This window comes from Sceloporus undulatus, chromosome 11, assembly GCF_019175285.1.
Source record: "Sceloporus undulatus isolate JIND9_A2432 ecotype Alabama chromosome 11, SceUnd_v1.1, whole genome shotgun sequence".
NCBI lineage: Eukaryota > Metazoa > Chordata > Lepidosauria > Squamata > Phrynosomatidae > Sceloporus > Sceloporus undulatus.
This window is the reverse complement of record NC_056532.1, coordinates 10345989-10368734: the sequence shown is the minus strand read 5'-3', so window position 1 is coordinate 10368734 and position 22746 is coordinate 10345989. Positions and strand designations below refer to the sequence as shown.

Below are 22746 nucleotides of genomic sequence, written 5' to 3'. Positions count from 1 at the left end.
TCAAATGTGGGCTTAGTTTTGTAGAGGATGTGGACATTAATCAAACATTTCCTAGAAGTAGGGAGTGCATAGTAAAGGTTGGGAACCACCGCTTTAAAACAAGATACAGCACTGCAGCTCTGTTTCACACACACCGATTTTGTTTTGTTTTTCAAGGAAGTGGTGTAGACATCCAATTACCTTTGGTTTGGTTTTGGAAGTCTGGTGAAATCCACAGGGATTCTGTGGTGGGGAACTAGTCCCCGCATCGCCAGAGCTTGCCTAACCCTGGGTTAAAAAGTCATATGTAGGTTTGAAGAGAAATTGGTCCAAACCCCTCTGAGGCTTGAGATTCATCGGGTGTTCCTGGGCTCCCATCACCCTGTATGCTTTAAGAGGGTTGTTGAAGCTGATCCCTTCAAAACTATATTGAATATGTGCAGTTTATTTGAGATGGAGCACAAATCTCAACAGCCAGACTTACCCAGGAGGTCATAGGGAGGGAATGCAAAGGCAGCGAAGGAGGAGGCGGTGAGTAGATGTTGGTGAGACTCAGATCTTTGAACTTCTTCCCAATCAGGCTCAGTGCTTTGTCAACATTTTGCTGAGAACCTGTGGATGAGGAGAGAGGTGGAGGAAAGACCACAACAGACATTTAGGTGGTTTTATAAAAAGCCACAAGTTGAGTTTATCCCACATCTATCTGAGGTAGGTTGTTAACTTCTCACTGGTGCACTGAACTAACTGCGGGCTCCATGGATAAAAGCATCCATTTAGCTTTTCACAGTAGGAAGCTGAAAGGCAGATGCAAACAGTGGAGTGTCTCCTGTTGTTCCTTCCTAAAAACTGGCACTGAATCTGGAGGTTTCATGTAACTTGTAACTATTCCCTCCATGCTCAGTGGTCAGGCTGCATCTGTCATTGCTTGACCCACAGGAACAGAAGCATCCATGTGCAAAATAGGAAGGTTTGGGAGATCTCAAGAGACCTCCTGCCAGCCTCAGCAAGTAGTAGGCTAGAAAGAGCAATGGTATAGAAACTTCCTGTTCAAGGGTCTACTATTAATATAGTAATAAATAAAACTTTTAACTATCCCCCACTTTTTGTTAAGACAATCAAGGAAGGAGTGAGACATCTGCTTTATGAAGCAGATTTAGGAGAGGCAATGAGACACAGCCAAATGTCTCGGTATTTGTTACCATTGTATTCGTGCTGTCATGGATGGGGAGAAGTGCTTATGGGGTTGCCTCTCTCATGTGCCATAATAACGTGGCTGGTGCCATTTGCTGCTCTGCTCAGATGGACAAATGTCATGAGCCAGCCCTGCTCCTGGGCTGACGTTATTGGTTCAAGCATCCAGAGAGACCTACTGAGTGAACAGGATATCCACTCGGGCACAAACCCACTCACCTTCTATATGGCAGATCTGGAAATCCTGAGTGTAAGGTACCGTGGAAATGTAGATTTTGGCACCAGAGACTTGTTTCAGGAAGCTCACGGACCTCCCTTGTTTGCCTATCAGGCGTCCGACTAAATGCTTCAGAAAAGAAGAAAAGAGGCACAAGCATTTCAGATGCAAGCAGTAACCTTCAAACCCTGCCCTATATCAGGGGTGACAAAAGTACAGTCCAGAAGTCACAGGTGGCTCCCAGATCCCCTGAACCCTTCCCAAATTTTGTAAATAGGTTTCTACTTGCACTTTGCATCCCAAAATTGCACCAAATGTGCAACTATTCAGCAGCACATTACTTTGCATCCATCCAGCCACTCCCTAAAGGCCCCCTTTGCCTCCTCGCCGGACCACCATCGCCGCCAGAGCTGCGCCTTCTGCCGGGCGGCCTCCTCCCGGGGTGTCGGAGGTGCACATCTGCGCACCGTCCTGGGAGTGCCGCCCACGGACTGAGGAGCACCGCCGCGGGACTCCTGTGTTTGTTTTCCTGGCCTTGGCATTTGGCGGCCAGAGTGAGCGGGGCCTTTAAGGAACACCTGGGGGGAAGCCAGGGAGGAGCCCGCCAGGTGAGAGCGGCGGGTATAAAGCCGGGCAACCGGACCCTTCCTGACACGCCTCCTTTGCCTCCTTGCCGGACCACCGTCGCCGCTAGAGCCGCGCCTTCTGCCGGGCGGCCTCCTCCCGGGGTGTCGGAGGTGCGCATCTGCACACCGCCCCGGGAGTGCCGCCCACGGACTGAGGAGCACCGCCGCTGCGCAACTGCGCAGTTGCGCAGCTTTTATCGGGTTAGGGAGGCTGTGGGTTAGCCTTTAGAGCAGAGGATGCCTGGGGTGGCTAACCTCTGCTCTTTAAATTGTCACAGGGGGGTGGGGGGGAGGTTATGGATGTGGGGGATGCATGGGCTGGGGAGGGAAGGGATAACATCGCTGCGAGCGGAGCTCCCATTGAGGTAGTGTGGGGCAGGGGGAGGTATGGCAGTGGGAGAAGGGACTTGCGTTCCAGGGGAAGGAGAGATCGATGCATCATATCTATCTCCCCTTCCTGTCCCCCTCCCAACCAAAGGGACCTGAGGGTCGCTCCAACCGTGCCACAAACCCTGTCGTTGCTCCTGTGCAATGCCAGGTCGATTAACAACAAGACCCACATCCTCCACGATTTGTTGGAGGACAGCAATTGCGACCTGGCTTGCATTACCGAGACCTGGCTTGGGCCTGAAGGAGACGCTGTGTGGGCTCAGGCCCTGCCAGCTGGGTTCTCGGTGAAGGACCAGCCCAGGTTAGGTGGGCGGGGTGTGTGTGTGTGTGTGTGTGTGTGTGTGGCCTTGATACATAGGAACACCTTGTCCCTCACCAGGAACCACATCCGACAGACGTCCTATATCGACTGTATTTACCTGACCCTAAAGGCTAGGGACAGTCTAGGGATTCTGTTAGTGTATCGGCCACCCCATGCGCTAGCGGACTCCCTTAACGAGCTGACACAGCTGGTTGCTGAATTGATGTTGGAGACGCCCAGGCTACTTGTCCTGGGTGACTTCAACATCTCCCTCACGACCAGCTATGTTCCAGCCGGTGCGGCTCGGGAATTCATGGATACCATGGCGGCCATGGGCCTGTCTCAGCTGATTGCGGGTCCTACGCATTGTGCGGGTAATACTCTCGATTTTGGCTTCTGTTCGGATGCGGAAAATCCGTGGGCGGAAATAACCAATATTTCCCCCCTGTCATGGACGGATCATTTCCTGGTGGAGGCAAAAATCAAGGTCTCTACCCAGATCCCCCCCGGGGGTGGCGGACCAGTTAGGATGGTCCACCCTCGAAGGCTGATGGAACCCAAAAGATTCCAGGAAGCTTTAGAGGGGCACATGGTTGGAAGTGACGGCAACTCTGTTGATGCCCTTACCGTTATCTGGAATACCGGTCTTTCTAGGGCTATACACAGTATTGCTCCCAAGCGCCCTCTCAGGCCCGCTTCCAAACGTAAGCCCTTGTATACGGAAGATCACCGGGCAAGGAAGCGGGAACTGAGACGGCTAGAGTGCCGTTGGCGGAAACACCTTCGCTTACACGACAAGGCTCTCCTAGACCAACTGTTAGAGGACTACGGAGAGGCGATACGAGCAGCTAAGAACTCGTTCTATGGTGCTCGTGTCGCGTCCAGCAGAGTTGTTCAGGGTGGTCAGGGAGCTGACTCAGCTCCCTCCCGCCCCGAACCAGATCCTTGAACCTTCTAAGGCCTGCTGCGACAAATTTAATGACTTCTTCGTGGATAAAACCTCTCGGATAAGCGAAGGTCTTAACGCCGACATTCAAGCAGAACCTAGGGTAGAGGCGTCCAGAGCCTCCGTGGACTCCATTAAACTGGATCGATTTGAGTTGGTAAGTACCGATGATGTGGACAAGATCCTCGGAAGTGTTCAGAAGACAACCTGCTCTCTCGATCCCTGTCCCTCGTGGCTAGCGGCCCAGGGGGGACCGTTGGTAACTTCATTGTTACGCCGGATCATTAATACATCTTTGAGGGAAGGGCAATTTCCATTGGAACTTAAATTGGCCATAGTAAAACCTTTATTAAAAAAGCCCTTCCTCGACCCCCTGGTATATAATAATTACCGGCCAGTCTCGCTGCTGCCATTTTTGGGGAAGGTGATCGAGAGGGCGGTTGCAATCCAGCTTCAGGCGGTCTTGGATGAAACGGATTATCTGGACCCATTTCAAACTGGCTTCCGGGCGGGCTACGGGGTTGAGACGGCCATGGTCGCCTTGGTCGATGATCTCCGTCTGGGCATCGACAGGGGAAGCGTGTCCCTGTTGGTGCTCTTGGACATCTCAGCGGCTTTCGATACCATAGACCATGGTATCCTTCTGGGGCGCCTGGCAGAGGTGGGAATCGGGGGCACTGCGCTTCAGTGGTTCCGGTCCTACCTCTCTGGGAGGTCCCAGATGGTGCATCTGGGAGACGTGTGCTCCAACGAGAGGCCCCTTAAAACTGGGGTCCCTCAAGGGGCCATTCTGTCTCCCATGCTATTTAACATTTACATGAAACCGCTGGGAGAGATCATCCGGAGACATGGGGCGCGGGGTTATCAGTACGCTGATGACACCCAAATCATTTTCTCTATGTCTCCGACTGATGCAGTGACTGAGGATGGTGTCTCTCCTCTCGTGGCCTGTCTGGAGTCAGTAATGGGCTGGATGAGGGAAAACCGACTCAAATTGAATCCAGAGAAAATGGAGGTACTTGTGATAGGTTCCCCTGGTCCAGGAATGGCGGTAGTTCCACCTGTCCTGAACGGGGTCACACTCCCTGTGAAGGACTCTGTGCGCAGTCTGGGGGTGCTTCTTGATTCGTCGCTTCACCTGACTGCTCAGGTGAATGCGACGGTCAAGAACACCTGTTATCAGCTTCGGCTTATTCGCCAGCTGCGCCCATACCTGGCCCAGAGGGACCTAGAAACTGTTGTACATGCTCTGGTAACTTCGAGATTGGATTTCTGCAATGTACTCTACATGGGGCAACCCTTATACCAAACCCGGAAGCTACAAATGGTACAGAATATGGCAGCCAGGCTGGTCACTGGTACTTCCAGGGCCAGCCATATTACACCTGTGCTTAAAGATCTGCATTGGCTGCCTATTTGCTTCCGGGCACAATATAAGGTGTTGGTGATGACCTATAAAGCTCTAAATGGCTTGGGCCCAGGATACCTGAAGGACCGCCTCTCTCCGTACATTCCGCCCCGCACCCTCAGAACATCTGTGCAGCAACTCCTTAGGGTGCCAGGGGCTAGGCTGTCCTCCACTACGAGGAGGACAGTCTCCATCGCCGCTCCGGCCCTTTGGAACATGCTGCCCATAGAGCTCCGCTCGATTACCTCCCTGGCCCAATTTAGAAAGGACCTGAAAACCTTTCTCTTCCACCTTGCATTCCCCGAATAGAGTTCAGCGGACCTCCCTTCCTCTCCTGTGGCAAAGAGGATGGGCTAACGGGGGCTTTATACTGTTTTATATTGCTGCTGTGTTGTTTTTATTGGATTGTTGTGGTTGTTGTATTGTATTTTTATGTTGTAAACCGCCCTGATCTACGGAAGGGCGGTATATAAATAAAACTTTTATTTATATTTATTATTTATTATATCCTGGCCAAAATGGCAACTGGAAATGGTGGACCTTCACTTCTGGCTTCCATTTTGACTAGAGTACAGATGAAAGAGGCACATTTGGGTGCCATTAGGAGTTCGTAGGTGCCACCAACATGCGCACAGCTGTCCATCCCTGCCATATACAGACCAAGAGTGACCAGGTTTGTGAGAGGTGAAAACATGTGTTATCCCTTTGTCTTCCAGGTCTATCACAGACAGATTGGTTGTGCAACCAAGGAGAGTCCTTTCACCCCATTGCTAGACTCAGTTCCACTGACACTATTCTGGCCATCCCTGCAATCTGCCTAGGATTTCCTTCTACTCCAATTGGTCCTTGGGTATTTTAAGATGTGTGCATTGCTCTGGACATATCAATGGATAAATAGTAAATTAAGCAATATATAAAGGCCGGGTAGAGGGAATAATTTGGACATTACCTTTGGTATTTCTATCTCCCAGATTATCAGCTCCGTCTTATTGGAGTCTGCTCCCGTCTTTGCGTTCTGGCAGCTGCCATTCTTTCGGAGGGCGCAGCCACTGTCCACGGAATCCATGCTATTTACATCTGAGCCTACGAAGAGGAAAAGAGGATCCACAGCACTGAGACCGCCGTGACACAGCTTGGTAATACAAAAAAGTAATGTGACTTTCAGAGCCAGAGCCAAATTTTCAAGGCTACCCAGGAGAGATGCCCTTTGACTTTAGTTTCCTCCTTCTAAAACAGGGGTGGGAGTTAAGCGACCTTCTGGGTATTGTTGGGCTCCAAATCCGAGCAATGCTAGATTTGTGGCGAGGAATGATGGGAGATGCAATTCAGTAAGATTTGGTTGCAGGGCTGCCCAATTCCCATCCTATTCTAAAAAGTAGCTGAAGAGGGAGGAAGAAAAATATAGTTCAGAATGTATGGAAATTGGTCTTTTCTACCATGGCCTAATATGTGCCTCCCTCCCATAAGCTAAGGAAGGGACACATAGGAAATCCACATTGTACTTTTCCTCCTCTGCAACTAAATAGTGCCTTTGAAGGTGAAAGGAGTTTTGGACTGGGGCCATGGAGTGAAAATCCTATTCCCCCACTTTCCGATGCCGATCCTTTCCCAACTGGATGGCTACTTTAAACTAAGACTCCTACATTGGAGAGCCAAACAGAGATCTTCTTCCATGTAACCAGATCCCTGAAATGCTGCCAAGTTACCTGGAAGGTGCCTCCATCTTGTACCTGTTCTTGCCATCCTGTGATGAAATCCTCCATAAGCAATTCCCATGAAAGTGTGCACATTCAGTATGTGTTGAGTGTGTTCATAGAATCATAGAATCGTAGAGTTGGAAGAGACCACTAGGGCCATCCAGTCCAACCCCATTCTGCCATGCAGGAAATCCAAATCAAAGCATCCCTGACAGATGGCCATCCAGCCTCTGTTTAAAGACCTCCAAGGAAGGAGACTCTGTCACCCTCCGATGGAGTGCGTTCCACTGTTGAACAGCCCTTACTGTCAGGAAGTTCCTATGGTGAACCTAAGGCAAATCTATCATGGGGTTCTCCTGGCAAATTTCGTCAGAGTGAGTTTGCCATTGCCATCCTCTAAGGCTGAGAGTATGACTTGGCAAGGTTGCCTAGTGGGTTTCCATGGCTGAACAAGGATTCGAACCCCAGTCTCCCAGTATCCTAGTCTAATGCTCAAACCACTACACCATGCTGGCTTTCCATACATGCAATAACACAGGCCTAATGCACACATTGTCTCCAACAGAGGAATTATCTAAGTTCACTATAGTTGGCAGACCTGCCAACTAAGTGTCTCACAAGTACATACTTTTAAGATATAGGTATAGAGAACCAGTGTTGCATAGTGGTTTGAGCATTGGACTAAGACTCTGAAGACCAGGGTTCGATCAGGGTGACCAGACGTCATAACCGCAAAAGAGGACAACAAGAAAATGTAGACCGTTACCAAATAAATGCCAAAAACACTAATATAAATATGAATTCTCGCTTCTTAGTCATGCTCAAAATGGAAGACATTTAAGAATTCCTCCTGGCTGAAGGATGAAATGTAGATCATGTCCTGGAAAAGGAAGATATCTGATTACCCTGGATTCGATTCCCAGCTTGGCCATGAAACTCACTGTTTCATGTCACACTTTCTCAGCCTAAGGTAAGGGTATTTTCATGTGCTTTCAAGCATTGGATGGTGCCAAAACTGTCCCCAATTTACACCCAAAAGTGTTTTGTTTTAAATATGGGTCTGGGGGATTTCATGGACCACAGAAGTGATGTTCAAGCGTTGCATGAAGCCTATGGGCCTCTGCAGACCTAAGCTTGAGGATGTTTATGTAGTGCGCAGAATGACAATCATGCGGAGGAACATCAGAACAGGCCAAACCTAATGCATGAAGTCCAAAGATATATTTTTTTTAATGGATTGTTTTGGCATTTGTTGTGAAACCGGCAAATTGCAATCCAAATTCCCTTTCACCAAAGGACAATGTTGGCTGGGCTTCTAACCACAAGAGATGATGGGTTTGGCAGATTTGGGTACTCATGCCAGTCAGCTGAGCATTCCCCAATGGGCCAAGTGACTCAACAACAGTATCTTATATTAGCAGTCAGCCTAAGGTTATGCCCACGTTGCCAACCACAAATTTAATGGCTGGGCCTCCGCCCTGACTTTTCTCCAATCCAGACTGAGAGATTAAAAAAGATCAAATCAAAACTCAGGCCTCTTTATCATGGGGGCAGGTTCACAAGATTGAATTTTCATTAAGTTGTGCTTGCAAATACAGTATTAGCTCCAACTGGTCTAGCCATTACAGTATTCTGGAACCTGGAGACTTGTTTTCTTTCTGATAAATAGCAACTAGAGTTCCTCATAATTGGAAAATTATATATCTATATATATATCCCAAAATCCATGGTTCTTTTCTTTGTTTAAACCAGTTTTTTTTGCATTGATGTGTAGGACTACGCCAATATAGGGCTACATCATAGGACTACATCAGAAAATGCAGGTCAGATGTTATGGCCACTAGCTTAAGCAAATAATCGTTCTTCAAAAAGTGTGCTTTTAAAGCATGCTAAATGAAGCATGTCTCTGAATGGCATTTCTTGCACCATAAAATAAGGGGATTAAAAAGAAGCAACTGACCCTGGATACTGGTCTAACAAGGAACAACTGCCAATAAACTGTTAAAGTTTTCAGTTCAAATAGTGATCGCTGTTCCAGTAAGAGGGTTGGAAAATAGTAGTAACAAACAGACTTTAATAATACATACGTACACACACACACACACTATCTATCTATCTATCTATCTATCTGAAAAATTAATTTTAAAAAAACAGGACTGTTTCTTGAAAAGAAGTCATTTGATGTAATCTATAGTTTTAACTATGGCCTAAAACAAGCTTTAAACCATGGTTTAAACCATGGTTTAGAAGGTAAACCAAGTTTAAACCAGCTTGACCATGGCTCAGGGACCAGTACTGGTCCATACACCCACACTTTGAGTAACACTATCCTAGAGGGCACTGGGTCACTTGTTCCCAGTTTACCTTCTAAACCACCATTTTATCTAAGAGATGTTGCCATACAAGAGATAAAGGGTATTTGAAAGAAACCACTTCTGCAGCACTGAGTAAAATAAATGAAGCCCTGCGTTCCAAAATGGTTGTAGTCTACATTATTGTTGCTGTCCCTGGTGGGTTTTATTCCGGGGCTGTTTGGAACTGCTTAAGATTATATGTCTTAGGCACTTTATCACTTAAGGCTTTATCACTTACTGGTAATCCAGCCAGTGAAATCTGTTGATGGGCATTACAATGATACGAGCTCACTATAGCCATTGTAGCACCTTCGAGACTCAGTGAAAGAAAGGAGTTGGCAGCATGAGCTTTCCTAGACTCCAGTCTACTTCCTCAGATGCATTTGGTCTAGTTGCATATGTGAGGGGTAGGTATGTGCCTTCAGGTCGAATAGGCTTTTCTGAATCAAATCTCGCAAGGAATGCGCAGAAGTGGTTTTGCCAGTCCCTTCCTCTGAAAGAGTACTCTGGTACTCAGGTGCTTTTTAGGAAGTAGACTGAAGTCTAGGAAAGCTCATGCTGCCAACTGCTTTCTTTCAGTGAGTCACAAAGGTGCTACAACATCTCTCTACATGCTGATTCTACAGACTAACACGGCTATGTCTTTAAATGATAAAGCCTTGAGGCGGATGAAGCAACACCTTACCTCCTGAGTGGTCTCCGTCTGCTTCTCCTGGCCACGTCTGCTCATGCCCCAGAGGTGCGCCATCCTCTTTCAGCACCCCATTGCTGTATGGCACCTTGTTTTCGGCTAGCGTAGGGGAGGAGGGTTTTTGGCTCGACGCCGAGTTCTGCTCCAAGTCTTTGAGTGTGGGCATGTTCAACAGATCCAGGGTTTGCCGCAATGCAGGAGACAAAGGGGGTCTCAAAAGGTCCTCTGCGCTAGTCCCGTCTTCAGAGGCGCAAGCGCTGCAACCGGAATCTTCCGTCACCGTATGGATATCTTCAAACTCCTCCTCGTGGTCTGCAGCCACAGCGGGGTCGCTAGGGGGCTGCACAGTACATACGGAGTCCCTGGGCTGCGCATGAGCAGGGTTTGCCAGGAGACCATGCGTCAAGTGACTGGAGAATGTCGGATGACCAATGTTTTCTTCTAGGAGGGGAGACAGCTCAACCGTTGCAACCTTCTCAGCTGCACACTCACTCATCAGGCTGGATTCTTCCGAGCCAACACCACTCGTACGCATGGGTTTGTCAACACGACTGGCCATTTGACAGATCCTGTCGGACACGTCGTTGACCGACCCGGACAGTACTTCCTCAGTGGCTGCTCGGATGACGTTGGAAATTATATGTATGGCCACCTGCTCAATTTTCTCAACTTCCTCCTTGTCCAAGGTGATGCCACCTATCCTTTCCTTCTCCAAACTGCCCTTCTGTCCACCATCTCCAAACCCGGGGTGCTTCAACATGCTACCAGCGTTGGAACTGGACGTCTCTACTTCCTCGGACAATCTTGAGCCAGCTGGTTCTGCGCGCAAACTAGCAGGCAACCCAGTGCCAGCAGTCTCCACCTCAACCACAACACCACCATTCATCTCTTCTGTTTCAGTAACGTCTAGTGTGGCTTCAGGAACGGCTTCATGCGCCACAACAGAGCAGGGAATGGGCGAAGAGCCAGTACTCACAGCAACCTCAGGATACCGGCCTTCTTTTGAGTTGTTCTGGTCTATTGGCTCTTCACTATTATGCCCCGATTTCTCCAATCGAAACGACTCCGCCAGAAGTGTGGTCATAAAAGTCGCCAGCGGTACCTGGTCTGCAACTTGCGTGGAATCCACCTTCCCCTCCGCAGTACTTTCTACCGCACTGACGTTTGCTTTTTGTGAATCTGAAAAGGAGGACTCAAGCGCATGAGATGCAAACATACCTCGACATCCCATCGATGCTTTGAGTTTTTCACTCTCGTCCCGAAGCGCGTCGAAGTTGACGGCCGTTTTTGGAGGAACAGGAAGGTCCCTTTTGGAAGGATCCAAGCACCAAGCCTGGGGTTCTGGAGAAGAAGGTGCCGGCACTTCTACCAAAGGCTGAAAGACCAAGGTTGACTGAGGAGGCTGTTTGGCTTCCAGAGGCAACAAGAGTTCATTGTTTGACTGTGGGTCTTCTCTAGTGCAAGACTCCTTTTTGGCAGAGCATATTCTGTGCTCTTCCAAGCTGGCTGCGTCTTGCCTGTCGTGGTTGCTGGCGCGCTCCTTTTTACGTGAAGAGAACCACCACCATCCAATGAGCGCCAGCACCCCAGGTATGGCAAATGGCAGTAAGGTGCGGAGGCGTAGCGCCATTTTTTCAGATACTCAGCAACTGCACCTAGAAGATATCAAGGGAAAGGAGAGTATCAAGTTAATACACGTTTGTATGTTTTTTCTCCTTTTTGCATTTTGTCTTCTCTGGGGTTTTTTCTATGTTTATGTAAGTCGGAACATTTTATGTTTTTAAAACTTCAACAATCATTAAATAGATGTCCAGTATATTATACAAGACAGCCAGCATGGCGTAATGGTTTGAATGGTGGTTTACGACTCTGGAGACCAGGGTTCGATTCCCAGCTAGCCATGAAACCCACCCTGAGCAAATCTTATGCTCTTAGCCTCAGGAAAAGGTAATGGCAAAGCCCCTCTGAATAAACTTGCCAAGAAAACCCCATAATATGGATATAGGGTTGCCATAAGTTGGAAACGACTTGAAGGCACATAACAACAACAACTTAAGTACAGAACAACAAACCCTTTGGATTTGGTTCCAGGGCGTCCCATGGATACAAGAAAATCAGTGGCTGCTCAAATTAGCAAAATCAAGTTTTGCTTTATAAATATAATATAATATCATATATATTACCAAACCGCAGATGGTTGAATCCATGGAAACTGTCTGACTGTCTGTCTGTCTGTCTCATATAGGTACAATCCTCTTAAAACAAACCATGCCCAAACCAACACAAAAATATAGCCATTTGGGTTCTCCCATGGCCTTCTCTATCCCCAAAATGGAGAAGATCACCCATGTTTCAGCTCAGTTTCTGAGCTGGAAGTGACTGTGCCACACATTTTGTAAATCCCTGGATCACAACCTCTCACTATGCTGTCTTTTAACCACAGTCCCACTCACTAACTCTCAGATTTTTTCCTTTTACTCCATCAATTGTCTCACTTCACTTTACCTTATTATAGTACAGTACTGCTTTCCCGTCTGACTGCCACAGTTACATCCTATGGAATCCTTGGGTTGGCAGTTTAAGAAGCGTTTTTAGAACCCGGTGCCAGCGTTCCAGCAAATTCCAACACCCAGGATTCCACTGGATGCACCCATGGCATTTAAAGTGCTACAACTGGGTAGTGTGAATGGGATTTGCATTGCTCCGTTTTCCCCGTCTGCATGCAAACCTACATCGCCTGCCTGCTCCGCAGTTCCCCAGAGCCACGTTGCTGTGGCCAAAACGTTTCTAAAAGTTCATGTTTTTTTAACTTATAAACAAATAAATTCCCAGAATTCCATCATATCGAGCCACTGCAGTTAAAGCAGCATCCAACTGGATTAATTCTGCAATGTAGATGCAGCCGGAGAGGTGATAGGACAGCTATCTTTGACTATCTGAAGATGGAGCGAGCTTGTTTTCTGCTGCTCCGGGGAACAGAACATGAACAGGTGGAGGCAAATGACAAGAAATGAGGTTCTACATAAACCTTAGGAAGAACTTGACACTCACTGAGAGCTGTTTGACAGTGGCAGATTGGAAGATGGACTCTATCTTTGGATGTTTTTAAGCAGAGATTGTATGGCTGCCATGCAGGAGTGCTTCACCTGTGTACACCTGCATGGCAAAGGTTGGTCTAGATCACCCTTGTGGTCCCTTCCAATACTCTCATTTTGGAGCAGCCGACCCAAGACAGCAATTCCCCATAGCTGAACTTTCATCCACTTACGACGTGAAAAAGATATGCGAACTCACTGGACGCGCAAAACCCCACCACGGACTGTTACGGATTAGCTCAACAACTTGGGATGTCATGTGAGTGGCTAAGCTTTCCCTAGAGAAGGTCACAACACTTGTTACCCTGCGGCCTTGTTATTTCCTTGGCCTAGGCAGGGCTAGGAATCCTCAGGCAGCTCCATGCAATGGGGCAGGCCAGCTAAAATGAACCTACCATGGCCTTTTCTTGGAGAGATTTACTCAAAGGTAGTCTGCCGTTCCCATCCTCTGAGGCTGAGGGTATGCGACTTGCGCAAGGTAACCCATGGCTGAGCTGGGAATCGAACCCTGGTTTCCAGAGTCGTAGTTCAACACTCAAACCATTATACCTAAAGAGAGCATGATGTAGTGATTTGAGCATTGGAGTACAACCCTAGAGACCAGGGTTCAATTCTTTGCTCAGCCATGGGAACCCACTTTGGGCAAGTCACACACTCTCAGCCCCAGAAGACCCTTGCGATAGGTTTGCATAAATTGGGAATGACCTGAAGGCGTACAATAACAACATCCAAAGATCTCAAGTTGGTAAAAGCAATGTAAAACAATATATATTCTTAAACGTTTGATTAAATCATTACAGCGGGCGCTTGTTATCCGCTGGGGTTTGGTTCCAGGCTCAAGGCCCATTCAATACAATGGCATAGCAAAATGGTGTCCCTTATATAAAATGGCAAAATCACGCTTGGCTACTTGGAATTTATACTTTTTTTGTCATATTTTCAAGCCATGGATACTTGAATCCATGGATAAAAGACCCGTGGACCGTATAAATTAAACAACTTTGAATAAAAAGATGGATTTAAAGAGGTCTGCAATTCACGCCGCTAGTGCAAGAGCTCCCTTTGAGTTATTAAAAGATGGGGAAGGCATTCCTTTCCTTAAGAGAGGAGAATCCACAGGCCCTGAGTTAGGAATTTCAGGGGTAAACAGCTGCCTATGGAGAGAACTGCTTATTGTACAATATAGTCATAATTTATCCTGCCTGCGCACAGCATCTGAGCATCTCTGGGCATGAAGATTTGCTCCCAAATACCCACAAATGCAAATTTCAAGGACCCCTTTCTCAGTAGAGTGGGGCTAAGTCTGCTCACTGCTATGTCACATTAGTTTTGCAGGGTTCACATCACAAAGAAGCCTCTTCCAGGAAAAACCTACTGCGGAAGACTAAACCTGAGGATTTCTCCCTGATCCGCTTGATGTTTGACATGCAGGGAACAGAAGAGCAATTCATCACCATGTCTGAAGCCTCCAAGTTTGAGTGATAGAGCCAGATACAGGTTTGGGCCTCAGTGGTTGTTGTTGTTGTTGTTGTGTGCCTTCAAGTTGTTTCCACCTTACGGCGATCCTAAGGTGACCCTATCAGTGGGTTTTCTTAGCACGTTTCGTCAGAGCGTGTTTGCCATTGCCATCCTCGGAGGCTGAGAGTGTGCAACCTGCCTAAGTAGTTTTTCATGGCCGAACCAGCATTCGAACCCTGGTCTGCAGAGTCACAGTCCAAAACTCAAACCATTACATAGCATTAGCCCTAAAGGATTAGACAATAAGTAGCTGGAAGGAGAAGAAAACAATTACTAGTATGAAGTCAAAGGCTTTCATGGCTGGGATCCTTAGTTTTTTGTGGGTTTTTGGGGCTATGTGGCCATGTTCCAGAAGTGTTTATTCCTGACGTTTCTCCAGCATCTGTGGCTGGCATCTTTCAAGATGCCAGCCACAGATGCTGGCGCAACGTCAGCAATGAACTCTTAACACCAAAAACTTGGTGTTTGTCTCAGATTATTTGTCACAGATTATTTCGTGGGACCATGAGGACTTTGTTGTTGTTGTGTGCAGTCAAGTAATTTCTGATTTATGGGGACCCCAAGGTGAACCTATCATGGGCTTTTTTGGGCAGCTGAGAGTCTGTGACTTGCCCACGGTAATCCCATGGGTTTCCATGGCTGAGCAAGGATTTGAACCCTGGTCTCCAGAAACCTAGTCCAACCCTCAAACCACCGCACCACATGAGGACTAGTATCTTGTAAGACTGAGGACCCCGAGCGTTGAGAGCACAAAGTTGTTTTCAACAACCTTGACAACTGTGAATAGTTAAAAGTGATTTACTAGACAAAGACCGCACATGACCCACAACAAACATGGGACACATTAACACAAGCTTTCCTTGGCATAGCTGTCTTCCTCTGTGCAACACTCTTCCTCCTTTATCTACTGCAGAAAAATCCCGAAGCACAACTGTCCCAACTTTTTGTGATCTGATCCTTATAGGGTCAGAAACGCCAAGGAGTTTTGCAAGAGAGGAGAAAGAACAGCTCTCCTTAAGATTTGGGAACGAAGAGCTGGCAATATTTACCGCAACTAGAATACACACACACAATTCACTCAGCTGCGGGCAAGTGACCAAGTCACACACAGCGGTGTTGGTTACAACTCCAATATCATTGAGATTCGAGGTCATTTCACAGATACGGGATTCTGCAGCTGGCAAACCCAGGCCTACAAAACACCCGGCAGACAAGGTGTTTTGCTGGTGGACATCTCCAGGGAGAAATGGTTAAGCCTTCTGCTTAAGTTAAGCAAAAATCTGCTTTTTAAATTAAAGAAGAACCTGATATGGATGACCCACGCAGCAGCATTTCTCCCAATGAAATTCATAATCCAACCCTAGAAGGCGAAAGGGAAGCCTGTGACGCCCCAAATATTGTTGGACTCCAACTAACAAAGCCAAGACATAGCACACAACTGTGTACTGCGAATCACTGCTAGGCACAGTCGCCACTTTCTTTGCTTTGCCGTTTCATCCTTTTTGTCCCGTGCACATTTTCTCAGCCTCGTCCACATCAATGGATTATTTATGGCGATAGACCAAATGCAAACCAAAATGCATAAAACACATTAAAAACACACACAAATACACAACTAAGTACAGCTGCAATTCCTAACACACTAAATGGAGATGGCTGTTTCTGAATTGGTGTCTGAACCACTGAGCCCCCGCATCCATGTTTCTGTCTAGATCCCTAAAATGAAAAGCCGAGAAAAGGAAAATGTTAAAATCTCATAACTAAGATTAATGTTTCTGTATTAAAAAATGTCCCCCCTAAAATTTATCTATGCGCAGTAACAGCACCGATGCAGAATCTAGCAGCTTTCTCTGGAATTGGAGCGTTCGGAGTCAACAAGTAGAAAGGAGAGATAAAATCTTGTTGTTCACTCTGGAAATTTGTGTAAAACGGGAGTGATTTGTTCAAATGGACAGTGCAATAAAGTATGATCAATTGATTCTGTTTCTGGATTCAAACATGGGCCGGGAAGCTTGTCAAATGAACTGCTATTATATTTACCTTCCAACACGGTTGATGGCGGCAGATTAAAATGTGCCATAGTAAAAGAAAGTCTAAATTTAGGGATTATGAAACTGGCAAACTATATGGGACGGTCAAATGATACCCCTATATTCTAACTAGAGTTGGCCCTCCACATTTGTGGCTTTGACTTTTGCCGTTTTGATTAAAATGTTCTCTCTAGGTCCTCCAGCGCAACTATGATGGAGGTTGACCATAGAGTTGCGCTGGATTACCTAGACTTTCATAGGGAAAACGCTTCTCTAAGCATTTGTAGGTCCTCCGGCATGACTCTATGGTCAACCTCTGGCAGAGGTTGACCACAGAGTTGCACTGGAGGACCTGGAGATCCTTAGAGAGGCATTCTTTCAGGTTTTTCCACATCCATGGGGGTCCTTCGCCACTAAGTGCAGCGAATGTGGAGGGACCACTGCGCACCATACATGTTGGGTCACCTCCCATACACACCGCATAGCCACAATTTACCATAGTTCCTTCCTCATCCATCCATCTTTTAGGCTGAACAGAAACAGTGATGCCTGCCAGAATTTTGAAATGTTCCTTGACATCTTTTTCCTTTGTTACATGCGTCTTAAGTTCTCCATACTTATCCATGGGTCGTATCAAAACCCGTAATTTTGGACCTCAGCTTCTACATCATGTTGACTTATAGTCCAGTATATACAGTTAAGTCCATACTGAGCCCATGAGATTCAGAGTGGTCAGTGAGAGCATAGCAGAAGAATGCGTTTGCACTCCGTCAAGTGCCAAACCAATGGCGTAATACAAATACGCTAACATTTTTCTCTCCCTGGAGTAAATTACTTTGCATCCTTCATTCCACTGGATAATGTGCTCTGAATGCCCAGCCCATGTTGAGTAATGTCAGGACAGATATTTCTGGAGACCAAGGTTCAAATTGTGGCATGGTCATGAACCCCATTGGTTGACCTTGGTCAAGTCACACACTCTCAGCCTCGGGGGAAGGCAATGGCAAACCTCATCGGAACACATCTTGCTATGGAAACCCCATGACAGGTTTGCCTTAGGGTCGCCGCACGTCGGAAATGACTCTAAGGCGCACGATAACAAATGTGGACAAAGCAGGATTCTCTCCCTGATACACAGGCTTCTCTCCCTAAGCGCATAACCATACAATCGTGTAATAAAGCAGAATTAGAAAGATGTGCAACGCAGCATCCGAGAATGCAGCCGCCCCGGCGAAGAGGCACAAGCGATGGGACCCGGTTGTGTTAAAAACGAAAGTCATGGGGGCCGAGGAATTTTTCCAGGCTAAAAATAACCGAGGGACACATGAGCTGCCTTATAAGCCCACACAGAAGCTGCAGATTCCAGGAAAGATAAGTTATCTTGGACGCCTAGTATGTACACACACACACACACACACAATAAGCATTTTTATTTCTCCATCTACAGGGTCCTTTGCAACCACGTCTCAGCATTAGAGTCCAACAAATGGCACACAAGATGAAACAAGAGCAAGTCCTCCAACCCTTCCTTGGTGCATTTTGATTCACAACTGAATCATCATCTACTTACTCTGGACTCTGGAAAAAGCACTAGTATATTTAGCAGCTCTCTGACAAACCCTTATGGGAGGGAGGCAAAAAAAGACAAGCAAGGACTCAGTGGATATCGCTTGGAAGACGAAGTTGCAAACAGATCCCTCGTCCTCCTGTTCAATGAATTTATCAACCGCGGCTCTTTGATCGGAGGGGGACACTCTGGAAACTGGGGCGGCTCAATCGTTCATGTTTCTTCTTGCAATGGAAGCAACAAGAGTCTAGTTCTCATTGCTCCAAAAACCCTTTAAGCAATAGAATAGGATCTTTATTATGGTCATAGACCAACACAAATAAAAAGGGGATCTCTTTGGACTGCAAATAGGGGATCTCTTCAGTTCGTATAAATACCTCAAGCAATACCTCCAGATCCCCCAGTGCAACTCTATGGTCAACATCCGCCAGACGTTGATCACAGACTCACACTGGAGGACCTACAAATGCCCAGAGAGGTGTTTTCTCTAGGAACTTCTAGATCCTCCAGCACAACTCTATGGTCAACCTTTGGCAGAGTTGCATCGAGAGATTCCTAGAGAGAACGTACGAATCAAAACCGCAAAGAATCCAATCCGTAAAAGTCAAAGACGCAAATGCGAAAGGCCAATTGTATGCAAACACACACACACACACAAAGCCCTACCCATGTTTTATATTGAGTGTAATGGCTTGACATGCCACCACAAGAGATCTGCAAGGCGGCTTGTGGTTACTGCCGTTTTACAAGACCTTTTCAACATGTTTGCATAAAAGCTATGCAGAAAGATTGTGAAAAGGAACTGGAATTTAGGGGTTTTTAACGGGGTAACAAAACAAAAAACCCAATCCACAAGGCTACCGGCCAGAGATTCCCCAATTTGTCCATTTTAACATAAATTTCCAGGTTCTGTTTGGCAGCACGCTGTGCGAATAATAGCAGGCCATGCGCAATGAGAAACGTTATTTGGGGTCTAAAGTGTGCCTTCCCTGTACTTTGCCCTGAATTGTACAAATAAAGCACTCTGGCACTAAAGCAAACAAAGCAGAAGCAAGAGAGAGGAGCCGGAAACAGTAAGTAGGAAAACGAACGCAACTCTTTCCCTCTGGCGGTGAAATGAAAGTTCGGCCTTCGCACAAATACTGGAGTGGGGTGGGATGGGGACACACATAACTTCTCTTTCGGGACAAGACCATTTGAACCTAAAGTTGAGAGTGTGCCCTCCACATTTGCGGCTTTGACTTTTGTGGCTTTGATTAATACGTTCTCTCTAGGGATCTCTAGGTCCTCCGGCGCAACTCTGCCAGAAGTTGACCATAGAGTGGTGCTGGAGGACCTAGACCAGTGTTGGTGAACCTTTTACAGACCGAGTGCCCAAACTGCAATCCAGACCCCACTTATTTATTGCAAAGTGCCATGTCCCTCTGGCTTTCCAGTAAGAAACTCTGGCAAACTCTGTGCTAGGGCGACAGCATGTGTGCCCACAGAGAGGGCTCTGAGTGCCACCTCCGGCACGAGTGCCATAGGTTCGCCATCACTGACCTAGACGTTCCTAGAGAAAACCCTTCTCTAGGCATTTGTAGGTCCTGCAGCGTGATTCTATGATCAGTTTCTAGCAGATGCTGACCACAGAGTTGCACTGTGAGATTCCTAGAGAGCTGTTGTCTTAGGTAAAAAGAATAGTGTTTAGTTATTTGCGGTATTTCTGCATTTACGGGGAGCCTTTGCCCCAAACCAAATGTGGAGGGACCACTGTAATGTCATTTCTCGCTGTGTGCCTTCGGAGAATCATAGAAATGTAATGTAATTTATTTATTATGGTCAATGACTAATACACAGAGTTGGAAGAGACCCCAAGGGCCATCCAGTCCAACCCCCTGCCATGCAGGAACTCACAATCAAAGCATTCAAGTCATTTCTAACTTAAGGCAAAGCGTTTTCTTGGTGAGGTTTATTGAGGGGGTCATCAAACTGGAAGGGGCCCCAAAGATATCGAGTCCGACCCCAGTCTCAGGGAAGGAAATTGAGCAGGTAGCTTAGGTTTGCCTCTGCCTTGTGGTCTCTTTCAACTTCATGATTCATTCAGAGGCTGAGAAAGTGTGACGCTCAAGATCAATCAGCATGCTTCCATGTTTCCAAGGCGGCATTCGAACCCTGAACAGTCCAACACTCAAACCAGTACATCATACTAATGGCTTAAGTTGTTAAAACAATATGAAAAGTTACGATATTTAATCATGGCAGCTAGATTATTATATGCGCAAAATGGAAAAAAAATGTGGGCGTTCAATTGACGGAAGATTGGGTCATGAAGATACTCAAGTTTGCCAAGATGGACAAATTAACTATGGTCCACAACACACTGCAGAAACAATCCAGTTTGAGACGGCTTTAACTGTCCTAGCTCAGTGCTAGGGGATTCTGGGAATTGTAGTTTATTGTGGCACCAGAGCTCTCCGACAGAGAAGAGTAAATGGTTCACAAAACTACGTATCTCCTAGCATTGAGCCAGGGCAGTTAAAGCGGTGTCAAACTGGATCGTTTCTGCAGTGTGTTTCGGACCTGTGTTACTAAGAGGAAAGTCAACAGATACATTTGTAGATGTGCGGAAACCATTTCTGAGATCTATTTGTGATAAAGGAGAAACGGTAACATTGGGAAGTTTTGCAATTTAAAAGGTTTTGTGTATGTAGACGCAGAGGAACAACCAATTCGGACGCTTAATTTAAGAGGATAGGTAACTCAATGATACACTAGGTAGGAAGTATGTTTTAAATTTGGTGCGTGTTTGGTGCGTGTCCAAAAACCCTTGTAGGAAGCCAAGATTTTATTTCTACCTCTCCGCAGACCTCAGAAAAGGGCACACAGTGGTCCTATTTGTCCGAGTCACAACAACCCTGCAAGGTAGTTATAAGGGGGAAAAAGATATATTTTAGCAACCAGAGCCCAAGTGATTTCGATTCCTACGCAACCAAATTCAGTAGAAAGGACTGGGATGGCAATGCTCCAGAAAGTCGGGTTAGAAGAGGCCACTTGGAAAAGTGTTGCCACAGGAGCAGAGCCAGGGGTTATTGGGAAGCAGACCAAGATTTCATCAGCGGCTGCAAACACACCTTACAAAGCACAGAGATGTAGAGGAGGGATCTGCTAAATAATGAAAAAGGATATACGCAGATATATCCAAAACGCTCCAAAAACCAAAACAAGGGTGGCTGAGACAGTGACCCTTTTGCTTCGCGGCAGCTCCATGGACACAGACTTTGTTTCGTGCACAACACTGATTAAAAGTAGTGTGTGAAAGTGCCTTCAGGGTATGTGTATCAGGTGTTTATGAAACATGTGTTTCGACCTGCGTCCCAATGCCAAGACAGATCATTACGTACATCTATGTAGTATGCCAAAATCCCCAAAACACCCCGAAATCCAAAACACTTCCAATCAGAGAGACTCAACCTGTATATAAGTGCTTTATCTTAACCGTGCCAAAAGCAGTTCACAACAACAAGACTAAGATTAGTTGAATGTACAGAAACGCACTGGGGAGATCTTAGCAAAGTCACACTCTCTCAGCCCCAGAGGAAGGCAAAGGCGACCCCATCCTGATGAAATCTTGCCAAGAAGTCTCTGTGATATGAGTCGCATTTGGGTTACCATAAATTGGAAATGCCTTCAAGGCACGCAATAACAAAGGTCCAAAACACCCTGCGGAAATTATCCAGTTTGAGACCGCTTCAACTGCCCAGGCTCAATGCTAGACCATCCTGGGAACTGTAGTTTGGCGAGACATTGAGCCTTCTTCTATCCTGGCTCTAGTGCCATCATAAACTACAATTCCCAGGATTCCCTAGCACTGAGCCAAGGCAGTTAAAGCTGTCTCAAACTGGATTAGTTCTGCAGTGTGTTTTGGACTACAGTGAGTAAAAAATGCTGGGGCCAAATGCAACCACAGCTAAGCAAGTTCAGTTTTCAGGCATCCCCAGGTAGACAATCTTCTCTAGACTACACTTGTCCCTCCATATTCACTAGGGTTAGGGGCACAAGACCCCCATGAATATGGAAAGACTGCAAATAACAAAAACATCATGTTTTTACCTGAGAGGACATCCTTCTAGGAATCTCTAGGTCCTCCGGTGCAACTCTGTGGTCAACATGCAACAGACACTGACCACAAAACTGCGATGGAGGAGCCACAAAGGCCTGGTGGAGTGTCCTCTCTAGGAATCTCTAGGTCCTTCAGTGCAGCTTGTGGTTAAAACTGACCATAGAGATACACTGGAGGACCTAGAAATTCCAAGAGGGAACATATTAATCAAATCCGTGAACAATCAAATCCGCAAACATCAAAGCTGCAAATATGGAGTTAGTGTAGTTTCCTTGAGACATGTAGAACTCCAACTCCCATCACGCACGGTTATTGCATCACCCAAAAAAGCTGTTCAAGCCAAGCTTTCCGAAATCATCTCTTGCTGCCCTTGGAGCCAACGCTTCGTCTTCTCCGCAGGGTCGAGGGCATGGTTTTGTAGACACACCGGCGCATCCCTGCAAAATGCAAGTGGCAGCTCGCAAACCTTCTGGGAACACTCACAAGTCTAGACACAGCTATCAATTCGACTGCCCTTCCCATGAAATCTTTTTTTGGAGGGGGGGGGGTGTTAAAAGAAGAGACTGTGTCTTCACTTGCCCAAGACTCTCTTAAAGAAATTAAGCCAATAAAAAAACAACCAGAAGGGAAAGCA

The 22746-nt window shown here is 46.7% G+C and overlaps 2 protein-coding genes across 13 annotated transcripts in view; both read right to left on the bottom strand.

Annotated features, from left to right (window-relative positions):
- The window catches only part of LOC121917114 (RNA-binding protein Musashi homolog 2-like), a 911933-nt gene that overhangs the window by 508284 nt on the left and 380903 nt on the right, over nucleotides 1–22746 (bottom strand). The window lies entirely within an intron of this gene.
- AKAP1 (A-kinase anchoring protein 1) overlaps nucleotides 1–22746 on the bottom strand; it is a 40416-nt gene that overhangs the window by 10375 nt on the left and 7295 nt on the right. For both annotated transcript variants that reach the window (XM_042442788.1, XM_042442787.1), the window contains exons 2-5: nucleotides 9795–11455; nucleotides 6008–6141; nucleotides 1390–1516; nucleotides 464–591 (exon numbers count right to left, since the gene is read on the bottom strand). In XM_042442788.1, coding sequence (XP_042298722.1) covers nucleotides 464–591; nucleotides 1390–1516; nucleotides 6008–6141; nucleotides 9795–11430 — 2025 coding nt within the window. In that variant the 5' untranslated portion in view covers nucleotides 11431–11455. The remainder of the gene's footprint in view (nucleotides 1–463; nucleotides 592–1389; nucleotides 1517–6007; nucleotides 6142–9794; nucleotides 11456–22746) is intronic.